General features: G+C 40.8%; 2 protein-coding genes across 2 annotated transcripts; both read right to left on the bottom strand.

Annotated features, from left to right (window-relative positions):
• Positions 1-782: 782 nt before the first annotated feature.
• Positions 783-9,259, bottom strand: LOC310959128 (guanine nucleotide-binding protein subunit alpha-14-like). The gene is made up of 7 exons (XM_083930369.1): positions 9,013-9,259; positions 5,801-5,985; positions 4,704-4,858; positions 4,374-4,502; positions 3,479-3,608; positions 3,236-3,389; positions 783-2,914 (listed from the first exon to the last, which is right to left on the bottom strand). Exons 1-7 carry the CDS (start codon positions 9,131-9,133, stop codon positions 2,724-2,726), a joined length of 1,065 nt encoding a protein of 354 aa, XP_083786495.1. The 5' UTR covers positions 9,134-9,259; the 3' UTR covers positions 783-2,723.
• A 3,540-nt stretch (positions 9,260-12,799) lies between these two features.
• LOC310959126 (guanine nucleotide-binding protein G(q) subunit alpha-like) lies at positions 12,800-23,839 on the bottom strand. The gene is made up of 8 exons (XM_083930366.1): positions 23,552-23,839; positions 23,215-23,355; positions 20,672-20,856; positions 18,146-18,300; positions 17,722-17,850; positions 16,397-16,526; positions 15,805-15,958; positions 12,800-14,208 (listed from the first exon to the last, which is right to left on the bottom strand). Exons 2-8 carry the CDS (start codon positions 23,348-23,350, stop codon positions 14,018-14,020), a joined length of 1,080 nt encoding a protein of 359 aa, XP_083786492.1. The 5' UTR covers positions 23,351-23,355; positions 23,552-23,839; the 3' UTR covers positions 12,800-14,017.
• Between the last annotated feature and the right edge of the window lie 504 nt (positions 23,840-24,343).

Below are 24,343 nucleotides of genomic sequence, written 5' to 3'. Positions count from 1 at the left end.
GGAGGAGTGTTTGTGTGACATTATTTTCCTCGACTGGAGGGGATAAACTCTGCATGTATGTGTGTAGGCGGCGTTGTGTTATTACTACCCACGAGAGCTGCTTAATGCCTGACAGTAGATTTGTGAGCCTGACTGTAGCTACAAGATTATATTAGCCCTTAGGGTAAAAAAAGCAATAACAATAAAAAAGGAGAACATTGTCAGCTTCATGTGCTGATTATATTCACACACTTTACCACATGCTGGTGAGAAAACGGTGACTGATCCAAAGCAAATGTCTGATGCTTACCATTCCACTGTCTGTTAGGCAACTTCAAATGTGTCCTTAACATTGTGCATTTAGCACTAAACTTTTCAACGCTTAAACGAGCAAACTACTGTAAAGCCACAAAGCAGATAAAATCAATAGTACCTAGACAGTCCTTCCTTCCGTGTGGAAACCGGCTTTGTTCTCTCCACAGGTCTAACCCCGCCCGCTGAATTACTGTTCAGCTACCACTGTTCAGTCGCAACAGTAAGACAGGAAGACAGGAAGACAGAGACCAGCCCGTCAGACCTTTGCACATTGTTGACCATTGTTTAGTACAAAGGTTGCTACCACAGCATGCCAATCAGTGTGACCACACCTGGAGCTCCAGTATATGGTGGAGGTGTCCAAAAACAGGTTTGTTAATCATTGTCATGCAACTGCTGTCATATGAGATGGATCATAAATTTCTGTACGGAAATCTCAGGTTTTTTTCTCATACGTATTTTTAATGTCAATAAAAAGTTATGTGCAAAGTGACAAGAAAAATAAGAAAATACAAATTACATGTGGTTTTAATATCTACAGTATATTTTAAAGTTAGTGGAAAAAATAATCTTCTCATTAGGTTACATGGCTGTTGCTGCACAAATAAAAAACATTGTGATAAATATGAGCTAAGGCACTCTAGATCCCAGAAGGCTATTCTTTTACGTCCTCCACCCAGCACTGTAAAGGCTGGGTGGTTGCGCTCTTAATCTGCATTTACACCAAGTCAGGAGTTGCAGCAAAAACGTCAGTCCCCTCATTCATTTGAATGTGGGTAGTTCAGGGTGTTGGGGACCGCAGGGGGTGCTGAAAGTTGTGACAATTGTACGAAAGGCGATGTGCATTTCTCTCTGGCAAACGCGATGTCCCAAAAATTGCAGTTCATCAAATGGCCACTTGAGGGCGGCTCCAAAAGTGAGTCAATCTCAATGACCCCCTTGTTAAAATGCAGCAGAAATAAACGTGTTTACAGCCTGGAACTAAAAACAGTTCGTCTCTATAGCCAACTCCCCCCTTCATGACAACTGCACGTGGGGGGAAAGTTATATATATCATTTTAAATTATAGTAATGTTTAAAGTTCTGCATAATTAAAGGTGTGGAGGCTAGCATATATTTTAGGCCTCAATCGGTCCGCCTCAGCTCCATCAGTGCTCCACCTCCTCACCCATTTTTGGATTAGCCAGGATTAGTCGCCGTTAGGCATCGCCAAGATGGTGACGGACGGGCCACCCACTTTCAGCTTCATTTAGGCTCTTCAGTAACCTATGGGTAACGTCACAAAGACTACGTCCATTTTTTTTTTTATCCGTCTATGGTTTTAATACTTTCACAGTATAAATATAGTTAAGAATATTACAGAAATCAATTTGTTTACAATAATGGGACCGCTGCTCAACCCATCGCTAGACACAGCGTCTGATTTGGTGTAAATGCACCCTAAGTAAAAAAAAAACAACTTTATCCAACCAATTTGATACCATTTACTGATTGTCTACTAACAGCAATGTTATAAAAGGAAACTACTCTGTAACAACAAAGCAATTTCAGTCAAAAGCAAATGACAAATTCAGACAAAGTGTCCAAACGCAAGAGGAAGTCTGAAAGCTCTTATTCAGACTTGGGGAACAAAAGTAAAAAAACATCCAAGAAGAAGAAACAGAAGGACTCTGCCTCTGACCAGGGAAGGGAGACCTCCTCCTCTGTCTAGCGAGGAGTAGGTCTAAAACACCACTTATCTCCAATCTACAATGCTGCCCTTTCATCCCTTCCTAGGAGATTGAACAATCTAACCTCAAAGAACAACTGTTCACAAATGGCCTCCTGTGACTCGACTGTCATTAAGACTAAATAGAGCACTAACAATGTTGAAACCCACTTCGCCAAACGACGGTCGTTTGCACTTGGAGCACAAAGGGTTCCAGTGACATCATCGGCCTTGTGAGAGGTTAAATAACTGGATCTCCACACCAGTTAGTTGGATCAGTCCCAGACTGGTCAGATGCGTACATGAACTGATGAAGCCTCTTGAATGAGAGGTGAAACGTCTTCCTAGACAAATAACCAAGTCCAGTTGCTCTTGACTGAAATTGCTTTGGGGATAACGATGACCTGGACAAATGAGAATATTCACCAGGCCCCTCTGTAACAGTTCAGTATGACAATTAACTGACATTACAGCATTTCTCTCTTTTAGCAATAGAAACTATGTTTTTGTTACAACTTATTAAGAAATGGCACATACTGGCCTGTGATTTACGTCCCTTACCTGACACTGCTGTCTGATTGCCTCTCATTGGTGTCTTTGAACAAGCTGCAACTGACAGCACACAACAGACTAAATGTCCATAAAAGTGTTACAACATGTGACTGTACAACCCGCCTCCCTGTTCCCAAAGGTGGAACCATCCCTTTGTCCTGCAGCCTCTTTATTCGAGGTTGAACTTTTCGAGGTTCTCTCTGAAGAGTGTGTCTTTGACAGCTTTGAAGACGACCCGGATGCTCTCTGTGTCTGTGGCACAGGTGTAGTGTTTGTAAAGGGATTTGGGATGCCCGTTGTGCTCCGCCACGTACATTTGCAAGATGAACTTTTTTGCAGCCTCTGCGTCACAGCGAGGCCCTGTGGAGGCAAAGGTGGTCAAAATCAGAGGGCATCAGTTTAGTGAGGAAATACAATTCTCAGAGATCCCTTAAGACAAAGGCTGTGTCCAAAATCATGTTTTTGTTGGTTTTTGCGTTATGTCGTACAGTAAACAACTACCAAATTAGTTGCCAATTCATTTTCAGTCAGTCAGCTCATTCATCATTTTCGACTCCACTTGTATACTCTGTTGGGTAGTTTAATTTGTAAAAAAGTGTCATTTTCTATATGAATCATATGAATATGTTATTCATAAATGTTCTAACACAGAGCAGAACAAAAACAGATTGGATGCTTTACCAGCAAAGGCCGGGAAGTAGGTTGCCAAATGAGAGTGTGTGATTTTCTCCTCTAGCAAGTCTGTTTTGTTCAGGAAGAGGATGGTGGAGGCTTCCTGGAACCAAGCGTATGAGAGGATGGTCTTGAACAAGGCGAGGCTCTCTCTCAGTCGATTCTGAAGAAGGAGGTGAAAAGTCTTAGACAAAAGACTAAATGTGTGGAAAAGACTGTGAATGGCACGAGAAATCAAGACTCAAACCGTACGTCGTTCTCACTCTCATAAAGGACTTGATCGTACTCGCTGAGGGCCGCCAGAAATATGATGGAAGTGACATTCTCAAAACAGTGGATCCATTTCTTCCTCTCTGAACGCTGACCACCCACATCCACCATCCTAGAGACACGTGAGAATATGGTCAAATAGGAAAGGTCCTAGATTGTTAGAGGAATAGTTTGCTAATTTTAAAAAATGTACTTATTTGCTTTCTTGCAGAGAGTTGGACGAGAAGGTGCTAAATACGAAGCTTGAGCTTACACGGCATAAATACTGGAAAAGGAAATGGCACCTCTAAAGCTCACTAATTCAATACAATTCAACTTTATTTATAATGCCAAATTATAACAAAAGTTATCTCAGGACACTTTACGGCACAAATAACAACAACACATTTTTTCAGTTCAGACAAACAGATTTATAAACTCAATTTGTTATTTTACAGGTAACATAGTAACTTCATAAAACACTACAACTTGTTTTTACATTTTAGTTTGTGTATGAATAAAAATATATATACAGTGTGTTCTTCTTCTTCTCTTGGACACAGCTAGCCTAGCCGTTTCTCACTGTTTCCAATCTTCATGCTAAGCTAAAGCTAATCATCTGTTGGCTCTAGCTTCATATTTAGCGTACAGACTCTCTGCAAGAGATTGAATAACTTGTTTCTTTTTTCAAAATATCAAATAATAACTTAACGGATGCACTCTCTGGATTTATTTATACTGCCAAACACTTTCACCAAATCAGTCAGAGACCTACATTTGAAGTCAGTGCTGGGTGCTCAAACCAATATCAGAGATGCACGTCTTTCACATTTTTATTACAGTTTTAAATCTTCCTCATATTGTCACTCTGGCAGGTAATAAAAGCACAATATCCTACCTGAAGATAACTTTTGAAAGGTCAAAGGGGTACTCTATGATACCCGTGGTGGGGACCCTGACTCTCAAGATGTCCTGCAGGGTGGGGACGTATAACTGGGCTGTGATTCTGTCCAAGTCGCTCAAGTAACTGAAAAGTTAAGGACAATCCATCACATTTAATATCCTGACCTCAGTTCATACAGAAATATGCACCTTAATAAATATGCTTTATCAGTATGAAGCCACACTCTTAAATTTGAGCTGATGAATACAAAAAAAAGCATTGCAAAAGCTTTGGTTCTCTGAAGGAGCCTTGGGTTTATGTAAATGACAATATAAAAAAGCTTACTATTTTGCGGAGTCAGATAACTGGAATTCCCTCCTGCGGTCGTAGCACCTTTGAACACCATGGTCATTCCACACTCTCTTAATGGCGTTTGCCTGCCAAGCCTCCAAAGTGAACACCTGGTCTGCTTCCACTTGGATCAGCTTCTGTGCGTGGCTCTGACAGACACACACAGGGGATTTTTTTCTAAACACAACCTTTTCAGACTTTGACCATAAGGAGGATAAGAAGTGCAGCAGAACTTGGATGTTATGGAAACCAGCAGAAACTCTGGTGTAGTTAAAGTGGTTTAGAGATGTGGCTCTATGGATGCTAATGTCTGTCAGTCGGCTAATCCACAACTTTGGTCCAATTAAATATCTCAACAACTACTGGATCAATATTGAATTTTGTACAGACATTTATGGCCCCCAGAATGTGAATTCTAATGACTTTGGTCATCCCCACTTTTCCTACAGCGCCACCATTAGGCTGACTTTTGTACTTTTGACTGAAATGTCTTAATGACCTTTTAGCAAAATCTAAACTGGTACAATACTTTTTCATTTATTACCAGCAAAACAGATGACGTTCTCATCAGCCTCAGCTGTACGTTATTATGCTTAGTGCCAATTATCAAATGTTAGCATGCTAATGTGCCAACTAAGACGGTGAGCATGGTAAACATAGCCTGCTTAACATTAGCTTGTTAGCATTGATATTGTAAGCATGTTAGCAAGCTGGTGTTAGCACTGAGCGGGTTAATTCCCATGTTCCCCGGGTCTTATATTTCCTGGTTGCATAAGCCTCTCCCTTCGCTGATTTAATTTAGCATTTTTTTAGGGTCAGGGGTCACACTTAGGGTTACGGTTAGGGGCAGGGTTAGGGGGTAGCGTTAAGGTCTACATAAGCCTATTTGCCGGGGAATTCAGCAATGATTGCGGAAAAAAATAACAGACCGGAGAACATCGGACCCGGGGAACATAGGTATGATCCCCATTGAGCTCAAAAGACACAGCCTCACAGAGCTGTTAGCATGTAACCTGTCATTGACACAGAGATTTATTGAATGCTACATAAAACATCAGTATTGTCTTTTAAGAACGTGCACATTTACTCACAATGTTCTGGTCATCGATGTAGTCAATCTGTAGACTCTTCATGGCGTGGATCAGCGCCTGGATGGCTGTGACGATGTTCTGAAACACTAGCCGAGTGAAACCTTTCCTGTCAGCGTCACTGTATCCACTGCCATGGATGATCCTCATTTGTTTGATGAAAGTGCTCTTCCCACTTTCACCAGTCCCTACAGGCAAACGAGAAGAATGAGACCAAAGGATGGAAAATGGAATAAGATCAAAGCAATGCCAGAAAAAGAACAAGCGCAAAAAACAAAATCATCTCAACTTCAATCAGTTGCAGCTAAACAGGATTTCAGAGTCAAAACAAAAGGCATTCTTAAGAATGCAAGACAATTTTCAGAAGTTCAACAGATTTTCCCCCAAGCTAAAGATGCGAGTATGTTTAGGTGAGTGGGTGGATAATATTTGTTTTTTTTATGCAAGCTGCCAACCTTTCATTTGTTTCTATAAACTTTAGTTGTTATTACTCAGATAGAACAGCGTATATGTATGCAATTATACATGCTCATTTACTTGTTTTTATTTTAATTTATATACTTACTTGCCTAATATAAACAAATGGGAATCAAGAACTGGGTACAGTTGAGAACTGGCAACAAATTGGAAACATATGCTTCTGAGCTTATCAGTTCCTTTTACTGCTGTCAGCCAGTTTCACATTGCAAAACAATGTCATCAAACTTGCTGCGGGAAACTTGAAAAAAGAAGGAGTCATGGCGTAGAGGAAGCAATGGTCCAAAGTGTGGCTTCATGTCATGAAAAAGGATGACAGCAGTTAAAGTACAGGAATGCCATGTATTTGACACACGCTGCAACGATTAATCGAATAATCGATTAGTAGTTACTCTTTAAATTAATCGCCAACAAGTTTGATAATGATTGATTGGTTTGAGTCAATTTTTTTAAAAGGAAAATTGTCTGACTTCAGCGATCTAAATGTGAATATATTTTGGTTTCTTTCCTCCTCTTTAACAGTAAACTAAATATATTAGCGTTGTTGACAAAACGACACATTTGAGGATGTTATCTGGGCTTTGAGAAACACTGATCAACGTTTTTCACCATTTTCTGACATGTTGGAGACCAAACGACTACTTAATCTAAAAAATAATCAACTGATTAATTGACGATGAAAATAATCGGTAGTTGCAGCCGTACACCAGTGCTTCTGAACCGAGCACCACGTCCATTATTACTATATTCGCCCCATGTAGGCCGGCTTAGCAGATATTTTCTTTGATAAAGAAAACGTAAAATGAAAATGAATACTGTATATATATCTACATATATTTAATCTACACTCTGTTTAGACTTGGCGATAATACATCCTGTTTAAAATCCCGTTACCAAATTAAAATATAAATAAAAGTAAACAGAAAAAGACTACAAACACAGTAAAAACGAATCAACAGATTTACTGAAGGTTTGTGTTTGGGCCGTGCGAGTCAATCAGCAGCCAAGTGTCCTTGAGTGAAACAGCTTCCTGACGTCTGGGTGTAAACACTCCCCATCAGTCAGATAGGCACCGAAAACCGCCTTAAAATGTTAACCATTAGTCTGACCTTTGCAGGAGGATATTCAAACCTCCAAACTCAAGCTGAAGTTTGGAGTAGCACTGACCTTTAAACAAAGTCCTGCATGTCTAATGCATTGTTTCCAACAAACCCAACAGTCGGGCTCTTAGAAAAATAAGTGGGCTGTTTTGATAGTTGTGGGGGGGGGGGACAGACCTCATGTGACGCTGTGAAATATTTCATACGACTATTATGACTCGTGTTCATGGTTGTCAAAATGTGGCTCTGCACTGTATGACACATTTATTCTCTTTTTGAACTTACTTGTCGTTTATTTTACATATGCAAGATGACAATTCAGACGAAAGCTACAAAACAAACTCAAAACAGAAACCAGCCTGCAGGTTTTGTATTGACCTAAAATGACTTTTACAATCAAGCACTATTATTGTAGAAAATGTCTTGTGATAAAAGATGTCCTAACTAAGCGACAACACAAAGGAAAGGGTAACCAGTAAATGTTTTTTTTGGCATAGTGCAATCAAAAACACATACCAAAGCCTTGCTATCCATCGATCTGGATACTTCTGGGTTTGCTGTGGGTTTGAGTTCATCCTAAGGAGTTGGAGCTCAGCGGTTGGCTACTTGACTTCAGGGCTGTTCAACACTTCATATTTCCAAATCTTTTGATTCAAAATTTTAATTTTATTTGGTTTTGGTGAGATGTCTTGACTATTGAATGGGATGTGGTGACATTTTCTACAGACATTCATGGTATTTTTGTCAGAATTTAGTCCTAAAATGTTAAACTCAGTAGTTACTTAACATGGTCACGGTTCGTAGCATCAACTGGCCTAAGTTATTAAAAACTGTTGGACATTAAGAAATGTAATTCTTAAGCAACAAACTCAGCTTCTAAATATAAGATGCAGGCTCAATGACTACCCACAGTTTAACAGCATTTAACATCCTAAGGAGTTGGAGCTCAGTGGTTGGCTACTTGACTTCAGGGCAGTTCAACACTTCATATTTCCAAATCTTTTGATTCCAAAATATGAGTTTTATTTGGTTTTGGTGAAATGTCTTGACTATTGAATGGGATGTGGTGACATTTTCTACAGACTTTCATGGTATTTTTGTCAGAATTTAGTCCTAAAATGTTCCACACAGTAGTTACTTAATATGGTCACGGTTCGTAACATCAACAGGCCTAAGTTATTAAAAACTGTTGACCATTAAAAGATGTAATTATTAAGCAACAAACTCAGCTTCTAAATATAAGATGCAGGCTCTATGACTACCCACAGTTTAACAGCTTAACAAATGACTACTGGGTGAATCATCACAGGTGGTTTTCCCTTTACAGGAGCAGTAAGTAAGGCTATATAATAAATAGATTAATAACATCTACAGACACAACAATTGTATGATTTAAAACTAGTAAGTAATTATACCCACCTGAGCTCTAACAATAAACAGAAACTAGTCACCTGTTACAGGGCAGGGTTACTTTGTGGGCTTTTAAATGGGAAAATCCAAATGTCAATGGAATATATGTCAAGTTTTTTTAAATGCCAGGAGGAGGTCGTTAATTCTTCCCAAAGATATTTCAGCGGTAGTGTAAACGTGAGGAAGTTAATGAATAAACCAGGCTAGGGCCTACGGAGACGCACTCACCTAGTAGCAGCAGCTTCAGCTCCCGGTGAGAGTCTCTTTTATCGCGACGCAGTTGCCTCTCTATTTCTTTGTGCACTCGGAGTCTCTCCGCTGTCTCGGCCGAAAGGCAGCACTCGTCCATGGTTGCACAAGTCTCCGAGCCGCTCCGAGAGGTAACACTGCGCCACGGCTCACAGTGAGTAGTGAAATGAATGGGTGATGGTTTTTCTCGGACCTGTCTGGGAGACTTCTGTCCCGGAACAGGTGGCTTGGCGACTTTCGGCAGTCATTCTTCCTCCTGCAAGATCCAGTTCAGGTGCATTCCACATTCCTGGGAAGGCGGGCGGAGGGCGGGCGGACAGGCACTCACTTTTATGTAGTGCAGCGAAAACAGCTCGCGTGTATCCACTTACAGGCCCATAAAACTCCCATGGGCCGCTGGATCCCAAACTCTCCCCCCCCCCCCCACAGTGAGGTAGAGTGCAGGAGGGTAGACATAATGGAGGAAAGCAAGGTGCATTATGCTTCCAACATCTCTGCTTATGTGTTTAATCACCAAAAATCTCCATGAACCAATGGGCATGGGCTACAAATTATATTAAAGGGGTAATCCAGCAATTTATTTTTGCACTTTTATGAAGTCGGAGAAACTCACAAGAGACAGGTTTATGAGAAAATAATGTTCAAAATCCAAGCAGCAGAGTCCTTATGTGTAAAGTACCAAAAAAAGAGGCTTGATCCTGCATTTCCCATCATGCAACTCAAGTACATCTTATGCTGCGTTCCAGTTGAACTCAGAATTTCTTAATTTCTACTGGCACCCCTCACGAGCCCTGAAGTCGGTGTAGGCCTAGTAGGCTAGTTCCCAGTGGGTCATCCCCTTTTTGACAAACGCAAACCTAGTTCTAGTGCTGGGCCGGTGCTGGTACTGGTGCTGGTTCACTGTTGGTTCAACTTGGGAACCTTCTCAGAACCCGCTTTTCCACAGGCTAGAGAGCCCCCAGAGAGAGCCACGCCATTAAGTCACTGTATGCATCGGTATCTTCAGCAATGCTCTCGCCCACTTCAAGCACAACAACCACTGGACTACAACACATTTGTACTGCATGTCTTGAATACAATGGAAGATTTCATTTGAGAAGAGAGGTGATTAGGGTGACACGGTGGTATGGTGGTTAGCACTGTCGCCCCACAGCAAGAGGGTTCCTGGTCCGAATCCCAGCTGGGGCCCTTGTGGAGTTTGCCTGTTCTCCCTGTGTCTGTGTGGTTTTTCTCCGGGTCCTCCCACAGTCCAAAGACATAAACGTGTTACGTTAATTGGTGACCCTAAATTGCCATAGGTGTGAATGGTTGTCTGTCTCTGTTTGTCTCTATGTGCCCCTGCGATAGACTGGCATGTCTTTAGGAAAAGTTGTTAATTTTGACGGAAAAAAAAATAAAATACACATATTCTAAAATCAACATTTTTTAGAGCATGCAAGAAGTGGTGCCGGTTCTAGGCCAGCAAAGAGTTGGTGCCGCTCTGGAACCAGTTTTTCTGGCCGAGAGCCGGTTCTTTGGCTGTCCAAACAGGAATAACCGGTTCAGTATTGGGCACCGGCTCTGAACCGGCCCTCAAAATGTATTGGTCAAAAAGGGGTGTGAACCTTCTCAGAACCAAGGTTTGCTTTTCCACAGGCTAGAGAGCCCAGAGAGCCACGTCATTATGTCCCTGTATACTAAGTTCGAGACTGGTTCAAGACCAGCAAAGAGTTGGTGCCGCTCTGGAAGCAGTTTTCCTGTTCGAGAGCCAGTTCTTTGGCTGTCCAAACTTGAAGAACTGGTTCGAGATTAGGCACTGGCTCCGAACTGGCCCTTAAAAAAATGACTTGGTCAAAGGGGTGAGAGCCCTGAACTCAAAATCCAACATGGCTGCATCCGGCATTGACAGTAGTTAAAGCTGTGTGTCCCATTAACCGTACACACAGTGCTGTCCATCTTCTATCTGTGGACATGTTGCTGCAATTTTTGTAATCACAAAATACAGAATTATGCATTATCAGCTGGTATTGTTGCTAACAATGCCTAACCCATTAAATATAATGGTTTTCCAACTTTGTAAATGGAACCCGTTTAACTCGGTTGTGACGTCATTCCCAGTTCTGACTTCCGGGTTAAATGGTATGCATCACCACATTTACACTCTCCCTGCCTGGTGAGTTCCCTCATCTTTCAGCCTCTACCCTCCAGATTGTAACACAGGGTTTTAAGTCCCAAGCCCACTCTGAGATAACCCTGATGACAACACCATCATACAAATGTTTTCACAGACAGTATTACCTGAACTTCATGTGTAAAATCTTTGGAGTGCTTCGAAGTTAAAGCATTCAGGTTTATCCCAAGCCCCCACCACAGCGACTTCCTGGTTGATCCAATACGGAAGTGCCAAAAGCTGCAGTTATCCAAGTGTCCACTAGTAGTAGTTGCAAAATAGAGCAATTTCTCATTGATCCCCATGTTAAACAGGCCGTTTTCACAGCATTATTAAACCTATTCAAGGCCTGGTACAAAAAAAACATCCTAGTCTGTTTGCTTAGGTCATATCTCCATGACAACACTGAGGGGGTGATTTTTTTTGTACCAGGCTAGTTTTTATTAAATTGGAGGTTAAAGTTTATGAATAATTAGGGGCGTGGCCTCTTGAGTGACAGCTAGCTGCTGGCGCTCACTTCTCCTCAGAGGTAAACGTCAGCCAGATGGACGTATCTCCCTCCCCCGAACATCACATCAATGCCCTTTTTTTTTTGTAACAGGAAATGAGGCGGGGTCAAAGTCTGACAAGATGGCGACTCTCGTAAGTGAGTACGATTGGATCAAGTTGAGGGAAAGGAAGGCGACATGTATGCTACGTCCATTTTTTATACAGTCTATCATTTATCCCAACAATTATGCTTCTTTACCCAGATCAAGCTTTCTTATTTAGCAGGCCAAATGGGTCACTTCCCAGGGGCCACAGTCACGGCTGACATGAGAGCCAGGCCTCTGCACAAAGGGCCCATTATCACGAACGAAAAATGTGTATTACTTGAATTTGGGGCGCCCACTAGCTCAGAGTGGGAGAGTGGGCGCCCCATATGCAGAGGCTTAGTCCTTTCCTCAGTCGCACAGGTTTGACTATGACTTGTGGCCCTTTGTTCGCTTGCCCATTCCCTGTCAATCTTTAGGTGTCTAGGCCTGAAAAGCCCCGAAATAATCTAAAGAAAAAAGAATTTGGGTCAGGCTCAGGGCCAGAAGGGAAGCCAGGGGGGGCCTGAACTAGCCCTCCGTATGAAATAACTGTTAATGTTTTTTAATTAATTCAACCAATCACAAAGAGATGCAAAAAGTACTAAAAAGAGACACAGACAGACTACAAAGAGAAGCAGAACAACCAGCAACCACAAAGGGATACAAAACAGCCGCTAAAAGATACATAAATAAAAGAAGATTCAAAACAACTCCACAGAGAAAATTACTACAAAGAGAAGCAAAACAACCAGCGACCACAAAAAAATACACATGTTCATGTTCTCCTCCAAGAATGAATTCTCTTCGCCACACGATATACACTAAAACTCTGAACCGCTATCAGAAGTGCTGCTGCAGCCTCCAGCCAGATGGATGTAGTATCACAAAGGAGGATTTCAGGACCAACACGGCTCCAGATGAGCCGACAGAGCAGCCAAGCAGACAAACACTTGAATGCTAAACCAACAGTGTGCTGGAGCTGGTTTGTAAACAAAGACAAAAGACTGAAAAACTGAGCAGCAAATGTCTGTTTATTTATCCGATCACGTTAAAAACACTAAGAATGTGTTAAGATACCGCACTGACAGTGAAATCTAACCATAAATTAAACCGTTCAAATTAGGCTGTAATTATTTCTAACAAGAAGACAAAGGGGTTGTGTAAACATTAGTGCCGTGGATATGCTCTCATTAGCTTTTTGTTCATGCATTTGATACTCGAACAGCCTGTGGAAAAAGATCAAGAATGCCATAGTTTAGTACCTCAGAGATATTTCAACATAACGGTTCTCTCTTCGACAGTTAGCCTTTCAATACTGACCTTGATGCAAGAGAAGGTGAAAAATGTGTACCATTAACGTACCGTGTGATATTTACAACACGCGTTCAGATAAATAACGGGGCCAATTCTAACACATTTCAGCAAATGACTTTTAGGCAAGGGAACTAATTAAAAAAGTCCAATCAAATAGTCCCTGAACTGCACGGACACTTGATTCTACAGCTTTGTAAAAAATAAAAACTGTGTTAAATTACATAAAAATACATCAAGGCAGTGCTCACAAAAAGTGGTTTAAGACTGAATAATGCCATCAAAGAGAAATTACACAAAAGTACACAAAAGTTTGATAATACCCAACAATGTGAGGTACAAGCCAACAGAATATAAGTACAAATACAAAAGTAATAAAGCAAATGTGTCATTAGTGTTAATTGTTACTCTTTTCCCATTAAGTCAAGGCACAAACTAAGAGTTTAGAGTATTTAAAACAGTTTTGAACTAGGACCAGCTTGGGTTAGTGATGTGGGGTGCTGCATTGCAGGTCTACATTCACTTCCACGGATTCCCTGAAGGAGAGACCTAGTACATTACAAGTCCTCGGAGGCTTTTGAGGCCACTGAAATACTTTTTCCCCTCTCAATTCATCCAAGTGCATTTATACTGTTACTGCTCGAAAACGTTCACAAAGAGCTCCATAAATTTCAGAGTGCATGCTATAATAGACTCCTCACTGAGGCAGCACTTTAATTGTCAGGACACACTTCATTATAGCTGGAGACATCCATTTTCAAAGAGCCTAACAGGGAAATTTGAAATACATCAGTAGTATAGTCATTTGGCGACAAGCTCTGTAGCTTCTCAATTTCCTGTTGTGGATTATAGTGTTCAGCAGCAGTGTGAGGCAAACTGAATCACTGCAGAGCCCTCCGGACTGCCAGCTGTACAAAGCTGATTGAATTACAGCAGCAACACTACCGTTTTAAACCAGATTGTAGACTTCCAGGTTGATATGCAAGATGTGGTCCTTCACCGCGCTGAAGACAAATCTAATGTTGTTTGTGTCTGTGGCACAGGTGAAGTGGGAGTAAATCATTTTTTTCCTGTTTGGATTGAGATTGACAAACATATCCAAGATGAATTCTTGTACTGCTTTGACATCCTGCTGGGGACCTGGTAGAAAGAGACAGAGGGCAGGAACAGCACATGAAAGTCACTGTAGTATTTTCAGTGGAAGAATTTGAGGCATGCTAGCACTGCAATATAAAACAGCCATTTCAGTGAGACCATAGCCATTTTCACATATCAACTACGGACAATGTCAGGAGTGTCAGGTCCAAGTTTCTCATTTTAACATGCAGCACACAACAGGAGATTCTACAGGCCTACAGCGTAAAGGATCTGCTGTTTAGCACTGTCGCCTCACAGCAGGAGTTCCTGGTTTGAATCTGGGTGGAGTTTGCATGTTCTGCCTGTGTCTGCGTGGGTTCTCTCCGGGTTCTCCGGCTTCCTCACACAGTCCAAAGACATGCACGTGTTAGGTTAATTGATGACTCTAAATTGCCCGTGAATGTCTGTCTCTATGTGCCCTGTGATAGACTTGTGCCCTGTCTAGGGAGTATGCTGCTTTACGCTCAATGTCAGCTGGGATCGGCTCAATCCAGTGATTCCTCCAGCGGTTGAAGATGATGGATGGAACATGATCAAAACCATTGTATGCTTTCATTGCCGTCTTTGTGTAAATCACCCTTCTTCACTGTCAGAGGTTTGTTTTCTGCTGTCGGCCGCAACGTGAAAAAAACCCCGTCATCAACATGCCCATTCGCTTTCCGTGAGTACACCAGAGAAAGAGCAGCTGTATTCACACATGGTCTCATTCAGAGATTAAACGGTCTTACAACTGGGGAGATGAAAGGGTAAACTTCGTTTGATGGCTGGTCTGACTGATTCAGACATTTGCGTTCTCACATACAGCCCCGCCGGGTAATGTCTAGATCATTTCAGGATTGCAGTGAATGTGTGAAAGTGGCTTATGTAACTTTTGAAAGAAAATAACACAAACTTTTAAATGATTTACCAAGTCAATACAGGCTGCTACAGCTGTACTTGATCTGAATTGACCAGTAGCTTATAATGGCTAATGTTGATGTGTATTGCGCCACCACAGACATCACTGAGTCATTATCAATAGGTGTTTAAAGAATGTGGTTTATATGAAAAGTGTCATGTGATTTCCCTGAATTGCCCCCCGGGGACAAATAAAGTTTTTTGAATTGAATAACTTGTGAAATAGAAATGGTCTTGATCTGACTGAGAGCCAATAAAATGGGACGACAAGCAGAAAACAACAAGCGTGTCTCAGTGTGTTTACCTCTTGGTTTACCTTTGTGATTAAAAAAAAAACATTAAATTGTTTATCTGTTGCCGCACAAATAGGGAGGAGTTCTAAGTCAGCTACAAAGTAGTATTTAAAGTGGGCTACCATTAGCCACCATAGTCATAGTCATACTAGACCATTGTGGGCTGTAGCAGCAAGATTTAATTAAGCCAGGGTGTGTTTTCATGCTTATAAATTCAACTTTTCATCTGTACAAAGAAGACAGATTATTTTTAAAAAAGCAATACGTATTGTGACTTTGAAGACACAGCGGTTCTAAATAAACCAACAGCAGATAGAAATACGTTATTAGGTGCTGCAATGTTGTATTCAAGGCATAAATACTACTAATCATGCTCAGCTGCATTTTTGCCAAGATTTGTCTCTCTTACCATCATATTCAGGGAAGTAGTCGACCAGATGCGAGTGCATGATTTTCTCCTCCAGTAAATCAATCTTGTTGAGGAACAAGATGACTGAGGAGTATTTGAACCAGTCGTACGTTATGATGGTCCGGAACAAGGCCATGCTTTCCTCCATGCGATTCTTTGAAAAACACATGACACAAACATCTAAGCGTGAGCATATTTGGAACCAGACATGGTGTTATACAGCAGCACTTCAGCACTGATTGTATATGTGAGCAAAGTCAATTGGCTGTAATCTAGAGCTGGGCTCTTTGTGGAACAGAGCGACTAAAGAGCTCCCCCTGCAGAGGAACTATGTGCACTGCCATAAAGAAAGGTCAGGAAGAGGTTTATCACTGGGACCAGAAAGAGAAGGGGGGGGGGGGGGGAGACTAGTGCTGCACAAATCTAGGTCATCATCTCTATCCAACACGAAAGATACCCTTTGTGTCCCTCCCCAGTGATTGTTTTTATTGTTATTATTATTATTATTATTATATTAGACTAACAAGATATATAGGAAGATATTTCTTTTAATTGTTATAGATCATTTTGTAGAGAGCAGCCCGCATCTCACCTCATTGACAGACTCAACCAGGACCTCATCGTACTCGCTGAGCGCCACCAGGAACATGATGGAAGTGACTTCCTCAAAACAGTGAATCCACTTCCTCCTTTCTGAACGCTGGCCACCCACATCCACCATCCTACAACCACAGGTTCAAGGCATCATTCAAATAAATCATCGGATTACCGATTTACAGACAGTTTCATTATTTGTGTTTACAGCCGGGCTATGGAGATTAATTAAATGATTAAATCCATTAATAAAGATAATATGATGAGAGGTTTTTGAGAATTGATCATTAGTGATGTGCACATGATGACTAAACATGTAGACAGGATTGTCCTTTTTACTCAGAACAGTGTAATAAATTCACAAGGTTGCAACAGCAGTATTTAAGCATCTATCACGTATAAACAATAATAATTTTAATAGTCTAATATCCCAATATCAGCCTGATTTAAAATAGAAATATAAACTTGCACCAGGACAGTATAAATGGGCAAAACAATCAGGGGCCTCTGGTGATTAATTATTAAACAAGGTCCAGCCGTGCTCGAACAAGACTATTAAAGACCGACAAGACATAATGGCTTCCACAACAAGGCTCTTTAGTCTTGTCAGAGGAGGAAGAAATAAGAGTGTACTCCGTGTACTTAAGCACAGCAGTGCTTTGAACTAAATGGTAAGGTCAGCATACTGACGTTCACTATGACAATGCAAACATGCAGATGAGTATTAAGTAGGTATGGGATGATGTGAAAATTTCATTTCTAATTATTCCTGACCAAAATAATTGCGATTATCCGGATAATCATCAAATTATACTTAAAACTCGTAAATCATAATGTCCCCCTTATTAAAAATGTCATTAAACATAGTCATGTTTTAATATGTCATAAAAAATCGCAGCAGAACGGACTTCCTACATACAATGAACACTGTCACTGATTTAAATGGTTATTTATAGGCTGTGTTAAATTAATGTTACTGTTAAAGAGGCAAAACGGAAACAAACTGCAGTGAATTTGCCAGTAAAGTCACAATTATACCGATAATGAAAATTCACCATGATTAACTTATCGTGAGTGTTTTTGATTGCGATTTTTTTTTTTGTTCCATCCCTAATATTACATTTATTATGTTCAACATTTAATAACACTAAACACAAAGTACTTATGATGGGAAAGTCATTAGTTTTTACAAATCATCCTGAGAGGAAAATGTGTACCAAATACCGTGGTAATCCATGGAATAGAGGTTGACATTTTACACACAAAAAACCTCACAAATGTGAATCTACGACATAAAATAGAACAATGACATAAAGCACTGACCTGAACACCACATTCTCCAGGTCAAATGGGTATTCTATAATACCTGTTGTGGGCACCCTGACCCTCAGGACATCCTGCTGGGTTGGCAGGTAAGAACTATCCGAAATGCGGTCCATGTCATTCAGATAGCTATTAACGCAGGAGGACAACAATGAAAACCAGTGAGACAGTGTCATTCAAAACCAGGAAAAGTGCAGAGGAGATATTTATTTTAAAATATTCACGCCATGGATGTTTCTGTTTCAGCCACTTCACTATAAGTGGGAATTTAAATGGTGTTTCTTTCCATTTAAGCCTTTCGTCAGCGGCCTTAAATGGAATAACCACGGAGCATTCTGAGTGCATGAAAGAGACGACTAGCAGATGAAACAATGGAAACTATTTGGCAATGCCTAAGGAGTTGTTAGTTTCTGTTTACACTCACTATTTGGCTGAGTCTGAGAGCTGGTATTCCCTCTTTCGACTGTAACATTCCTGAATCCCCGGGTCACTCCACAGGCTCGTGATGGCATCCACGTAAGGCTTTGTTAGTGTCGTGACCTTCTCAACATCAACCCCACGGACAATACTTGCATTTGCCTGGAAAACAGCAGAACCACACACTGAAATAACCTGAAATACTTATACAGAGGGGTTTATGATGAACATGATGTTGTGTTTGTGTTTTGGTGCATTTTTGTGGAGGCGTTATGAAGGAGAGATTAAATGTTAGAGAGAAGGGACATGCTGAAGTCACTGACTTTATCTCCCATTACAGATGTGTTATTTCATTAGTCAGCAGAAAAATACCTTTATGATCATCCACACTTTAACTGTGTGATAAAGAAAATCACTTCATCTTACGCCTAGAGCCACATCTTTACATCCAGACGTCAATATCAGTCCCAATAGGTGGTAAAGGCTGACCCTAATGGCCTCAAACAGAACGCTCTAAATTTCACAGTGCACCGACAAGTGACAAGTCAAGTGTTTGTGGGTTCATGGAAGCAGGTGCAGAAAGAAGTGACCACCTCCTTTATCCTGAGTTTAAAGTACTCAGGTTTGTTTTACCAGCCTCTGTTCTGATAAAAGGCACTTTGAACTGGAGCCATTTGTTTGACCTGAGATTATGACTGTTCTGCAAAGATCAAAACTTTAGGCTTAAATAGGTGGGAAATGTGCCTACAATAATCTTATAAATTAAAATGTACCAATGCTGTAACCACAAAAGGTAAGGGATGGCCAACCTAACATTGTGTATAAGGTACAACGATGGGTCCTATAGCTAGAGTTATTGTGGTACCGCAGGGCTGAATGATACAGGGGGTCAAGTTTGGACAAGGAGGTCAGTGAGGTAAACCTGTAAATAGTGTCCCCAAAGTCAATCTGTCAGAAAAAGGCCAGAAACGAAACGTTTTCTTGAAAAACAGGACTTAAGTCTGTTCAGAAAGGCCAGCGTGAATTTGAATTTAAATGCAATATGCAACACGATGTTTGAAGTTTAGGCTTTTGTCCAACCAAATACCCAAGTATTTCTAATTTTCAACAGATTGAATAGACACTAGAGATAATACAGAGGGGCGAAATATTTGCCAAAACCATTGTCTTGGTTTTGTTTGAGTTAAAGAGTGATTACAAATACAATAGGGCATACTGCAGGGTGTTAAAGTCGTTCTGCGATGTAATGCACACTGACTTCAAGCTCACTTTGAAGAATCTGTAGTCGACTGAGGGGTCGCCGACGGAGGATTCGACTCGTCCTTGTACTGTACACAACTATTTTCTCTCCTCCCTTCAACTTCAACTTCAACTGTTCAACTTTCTTCAATGCAAAGAGCTAAACAAAGTTCTTCTGGATTTGTAAAGTGATCTGTGCCACATGGAATATATATTAACTCACAGTGCAATTGTTCAGCCAGAAAACACTTGTAAAAAAGTGCTTTATGGTCATTTATGGGTGAACAGTTACTCTAAATCTGTTCATGCTCAGTTGGGGAGGGGAGATTGTGACTTTGCTGTGATACAAACGTCTGAGCTGACATACTGTGGTAAAATCCAGAGTTACGAATATTTACACACAAATTAGTTAAAGCAGTTGATTAAACCACTGTTAGCTCAAATAAAACCAATACTATCTGAAGAGCTGTTTGCTGTCATATATCTACACATAATATATAAAGAGTAGTCATTTTCTGTTTCAATTTCTGTTTTCCTGATGTTGTATGTATGTTCAAAATACCCACTCTTTTATCAATGTACCCCTTAGTTACTGTAGCGAACTGCACACACCGTAAATGATCAAATAGTGACTCAGGCTTTTCATTACTTTGACTGCAGAGTGTACCAGGGCCTTTGAAGTAATCTTATATTAGAGACCAATCTGCTTTTGTTTTCCCTGTTAAATATTTCACGCGCTGACTCAGAGACTTGGTTAATACTGCCAAAGGTCCACGACCGCCACATGACCCGTCTCCTCCTACCGTTGTCGCATGACACAGGAAGTGGACTCATAACATCCTTACCTGGAACTTTGAATAATGTATTTGTGTGCACCGCTAAATGTGTGTGATTAATAAGCCACCTGCCATTTGCAAGACAGTGACAGATTCCTGGATGATTAATGGGAAATTTTCTGTCTCCCTTCCTCTTTTGTCTCTTACTTGGATTTGGCTCAGGAGTACCTGTCTTTACATGCCTGCAGTGTAACATCATGTGTACTTTTCAAAAGGCAGTCTGCTCTGCCTCAGCCGGCCGCTGGAGGTAGAAGAAAAAACAGTCTGGCAGCAGGATTGCAAAACTAAACACCGTTGCAAATTACCAGAAATAGGCCACAATAATACACACTGCGGGTCCTGTCAGTGACTGAGACATTAAACCATGCGCTCACTTCTGTTGGACAGTGTTGGGTAAATCCTCTTTCTCAACCTCTCTTTGTGAATCAGCCCAATCAGACAAAGAAACAATAGTCTACCTTGTTGTGTTCATACTTGTAGGGGATCTTCAATGTGCTCATGGCCTGGATCATAGCCTGCATGGCTGTGAAGATGTTCTGGTAGACCAGCCTGGTGAAGCCCCTCTTGTCCTCGTCAGAGTATCCACGGCCATGGATGATCCTAATCTGCTTGATGAAAGTGCTCTTCCCACTTTCACCAGTTCCTATCCGAACAACAGACAACATTATTGTACACACACACACACGTGTACTTAAAGGATTAGGCTGGATTTGTCAGCAAATCCCATTAAAGAGCAAAGCTAAGAATGCGCCAGTATTGATGATACTTAACTTTGGTGATTTCTTGCCTTTTATTTTCATTTTTAAATGTGTCCAATACTTTGGTTTATGGAAAAATACCTGCAAAATGAATGCTACCCAATCAACCTCCGCTGCACTTTGTGTTTAGTCCAATTAGCAGAGTACAGCCTCAATGGAGGGCTATGGCACATAGAAATAAGCTGCATCATGCTGTTGCTACAGAGGCAATACTTCAATTTATTGTTAGTTTTGATCTCTTCACAGGATTTAAATATGAAAAAAATAGAGTATCACATACTTTCAGGTCTCTCTCTTATGTAATCTTGGACTTACTGTATATGAAATACCGTAGTCTGGGCTTTATCATATTCCTGGGCCCTGTGGGTCTTATGTTTATTCTTTGAGTCAGGTTTTACAAACAGTATTTTGTCATCTCACCAGTGACTCTGACAGTGACACCTGTAAAAAGCTGAACTTGAAGAGGTTGCAGAATTTCCCCCTGTGGCTGATGAAGGTTAAATTAAACTATTTATTGGCAACAGTTAGAGAGCTTTATGGACGGAGGGAAGTGATTGTTACTCTGAAATTTCAAACATGTTTTTCCAAAAATAGTAGACAAATAAGTTTAAGAGTTTACACTTGATGTTATGATTGTTCTGATTCATTTAAATCCAATATACTTGAAGTTTTAAGACTTCTTTAAAGCTTGTGGTAATTGTTTTTAAAGCACCAAAGCCACACATCTGACTTTTGTACCTAAAGGAGTGGTTAAACATTCAGCATGAGTCAATCATTTTTGAAAACAGAATAACCGTGTAACCACGTTACGCCTCCTTTGTCAATTAACACACAACAAATGTGGCCTCCCAACGACATTACTTTGCAGCTAAAAAATATTGTTGTTACAGCTGTAATTACTAGTTGCTTTACAGATGAAGATTTTACACACATACTACATAACCTGTTTATAAAATATGATGCATTGTTGCAGATAATACTATCAAACACTTAATGAAATATTTGAAATGTGCGCACCTCAACAAGCAACAAAGTAAAACTTTCACCTTTACTTTCAATTGTTTTAAGTACATTACGCTGATAATTCATTGTGTTACATTAAAGTAAAGGATCTGCATCCTTCTAACATAACCAGGATTTTTCTACCCACTATGGTGTTGTTGTAGTTTTCTGTGGTAGGATGTACTGTGACCAGAAACAGCTCAGTTACACATTAAAAGTTCATATGCATCATTGTGCACTCAAGTACTTTCAAGGCCAATTAAGTAAATGACTTGTATGTATGTTTTTGTTTTGTTTTGTTTGTCATTACTTTCTATCACACACAGTGGTACAAGAAGAATCGAGATCTCTTATCAAAATCCTACTTAAGTAAAAGTACATAAGTCTTAGAAACGTGTCCAAAGTTGTGTAAAATGACCACATTCAGAATATTCCATTTATGTTTAATCCAGTATATTATTTGAACATCACTTCAGGATTAATGTAAGTGATATTTTGCTGGTGTTAAGGTGGAGCTAATCTAATAAGAGTAACTAAGTATAGTTACTAAGTATAGTTACTCCACTTAAGTTCAGTTTGTTTTCGTTTTACGCAGCTTTTATACTTCTACTCCACTAGGAAACTATTGCACCACTACATTCATTAAACAGCTATAGTTCCTAGTTACTTGTCTGATACAAACAAATAATGATCATGTTGTAAAAGGATGCGTTATTAACAATAAACTACCCAACAGTAAGCTATATTAAATACTTCAAATGAGCCAACAACATCAACATGCTCCTTCCTCATTAATGCACCAATAATAATAATAATAATACAACAACACTGTTGCCCATAAAGTTGGTATAAAATAGATTTTTACCTCTCCTCCTGAAATGATTGTGACTATGAGATGTGTTCTTGATAGATAAAGTGTGCATCTTCTCAAAACTTTACTGATCAATCTCTCCCACACAAATCAAAGTGAGAATTAAACCACATAGAGATAAAATGAAATGAGCAATGTGTCTGAACACAAAACTTAATGGGGTACACGCATATGTTATCACTTAAAGTACTTTAGATAGTTTATAGGCTGCATTTTGCTGCTACAATTTGGAGCAACACTTTAAATGTATTTTATTTTTCCCAGGATGCTTCTTTTACTTCAGTAATAGGACCTGGATTCCTCTCCCACCACTTTTTGCACAGACTTCCACACACGCATCACAGTGATAAAGCTGTTTTCCGGCCCTTACCGAGCAAAAGCAGCTTGTACTCGCGTCGGGAGTCCTTCTCGTCCCGGCGGAGCTGCCTCTCTATCTCATCGTTGATCCTACGAGCCTCTTTGGCCTCTGGGCTGAGGCAGCAAGCCCCCACGGAGCTCAGAATCATCGCTCCTGCACACACACACACATAATGTTGAGTTACACAAGAAATAAAAAGCCCCCCCAAAGTATCCTCCTAAAGTCCCTACAGTCCAATAACCCCCTCCTGAATCCCCGCTGCGTAACTGTGTTTCCTCCTGGGCTGGAAACAAGGTTGAACAAATGTAAATACCAGGAAGTAGGAAAAAAAAAAGGCTGTTCGTATTACCTTGTTCCTCTCCTGTGAAGAGGAAATGAAGTTTGTGCAACTTAGAGAAGACTGTGAAAGGCAGCGAGTCTGTAATACTCCTGGTAGCTGCGCGCCGGGCGTGGTGGGTTGAATATGGCGGAGTTTCACTTCATAGCTGCCACAAAAACAACACACAGCAACTGGCAAAAAAGGAAATAAATAAATAAACAAATAAAGTCGTACGCCAGGGCAAAAGAAAGGGATGCTCTTTAGTGTTTTCTGTCTGGAGCTCGGTGTTATCTTCCCCTGCGGCCAGTTTGTGTTTGTCCCGTCCTCTGTCCTGGGTAAAAGACAACAGTAGACCATGTGACGGACAGGGGCCGAGCTCTGATGGGAAACCGTGTGGGCTTCCACTATTACATTATGGGAGCAAATTTCCGGTGTTAAAGTAAACTACGGATGCGAGTGACAGCAACAGGCTGACACGATTCACTGGAAGCCGATTACAACCAGGACAACATAAACACGTCCTGACAGTTACAAGAAGAAGAAGAAGGATTACATTATTAAAAAATATGCACAAATGCACAAACAGGACCTATATACATGAAGTTAATGGAGAGATGTCAGAGCAAGGGGGCTGCCAATGGATCGGCGCCCCGAGCAGTTGGGGGTTCGGTGCCTTGCTCAACAGCACCAAGGCAGTGCCCAGGAGATGAACTGGCACCTCTCCAGCCCACAAGTCCATACTCCATTCATGGTACACACAGGGGCTCGAACCGGCGACCCTCCGGTTCACTGTGTGCACTGGATAAATAGCCTACTATACTA

This window comes from Echiichthys vipera, assembly GCF_963691815.1.
Source record: "Echiichthys vipera genome assembly, chromosome: 16".
NCBI lineage: Eukaryota > Metazoa > Chordata > Actinopteri > Perciformes > Trachinidae > Echiichthys > Echiichthys vipera.
Note: the sequence above shows the minus strand (reverse complement) of the source record. Positions and strands in the feature narration are given on the sequence as shown.

What these genes read in the sequence shown, in the direction of transcription:
- LOC310959128 (XM_083930369.1), bottom strand. Translation starts at nt 9,133, where the DNA reads ATGGACGAGTGCTGCCTTTCGGCCGAGACAGCGGAGAGACTCCGAGTG. An exon ending in TTATCTGACTCCGCAAAATA is followed by an intron (nt 4,503 to 4,703) that starts GTAAGCTTTTTT and finishes TTAACTTTTCAG; the next exon opens with TTACTTGAGCGACTTGGACA. An exon ending in CTTTCAAAAGTTATCTTCAG is followed by an intron (nt 3,609 to 4,373) that starts GTAGGATATTGT and finishes ACGTGTCTCTAG; the next exon opens with GATGGTGGATGTGGGTGGTC.
- LOC310959126 (XM_083930366.1), bottom strand. Translation starts at nt 23,350, where the DNA reads ATGATTCTGAGCTCCGTGGGGGCTTGCTGCCTCAGCCCAGAGGCCAAA. An exon ending in GTACAAGCTGCTTTTGCTCG is followed by an intron (nt 20,857 to 23,214) that starts GTAAGGGCCGGA and finishes TTGTTCGGATAG; the next exon opens with GAACTGGTGAAAGTGGGAAG. An exon ending in TGGTTGAGTCTGTCAATGAG is followed by an intron (nt 15,959 to 16,396) that starts GTGAGATGCGGG and finishes TGTTTTTCAAAG; the next exon opens with AATCGCATGGAGGAAAGCAT.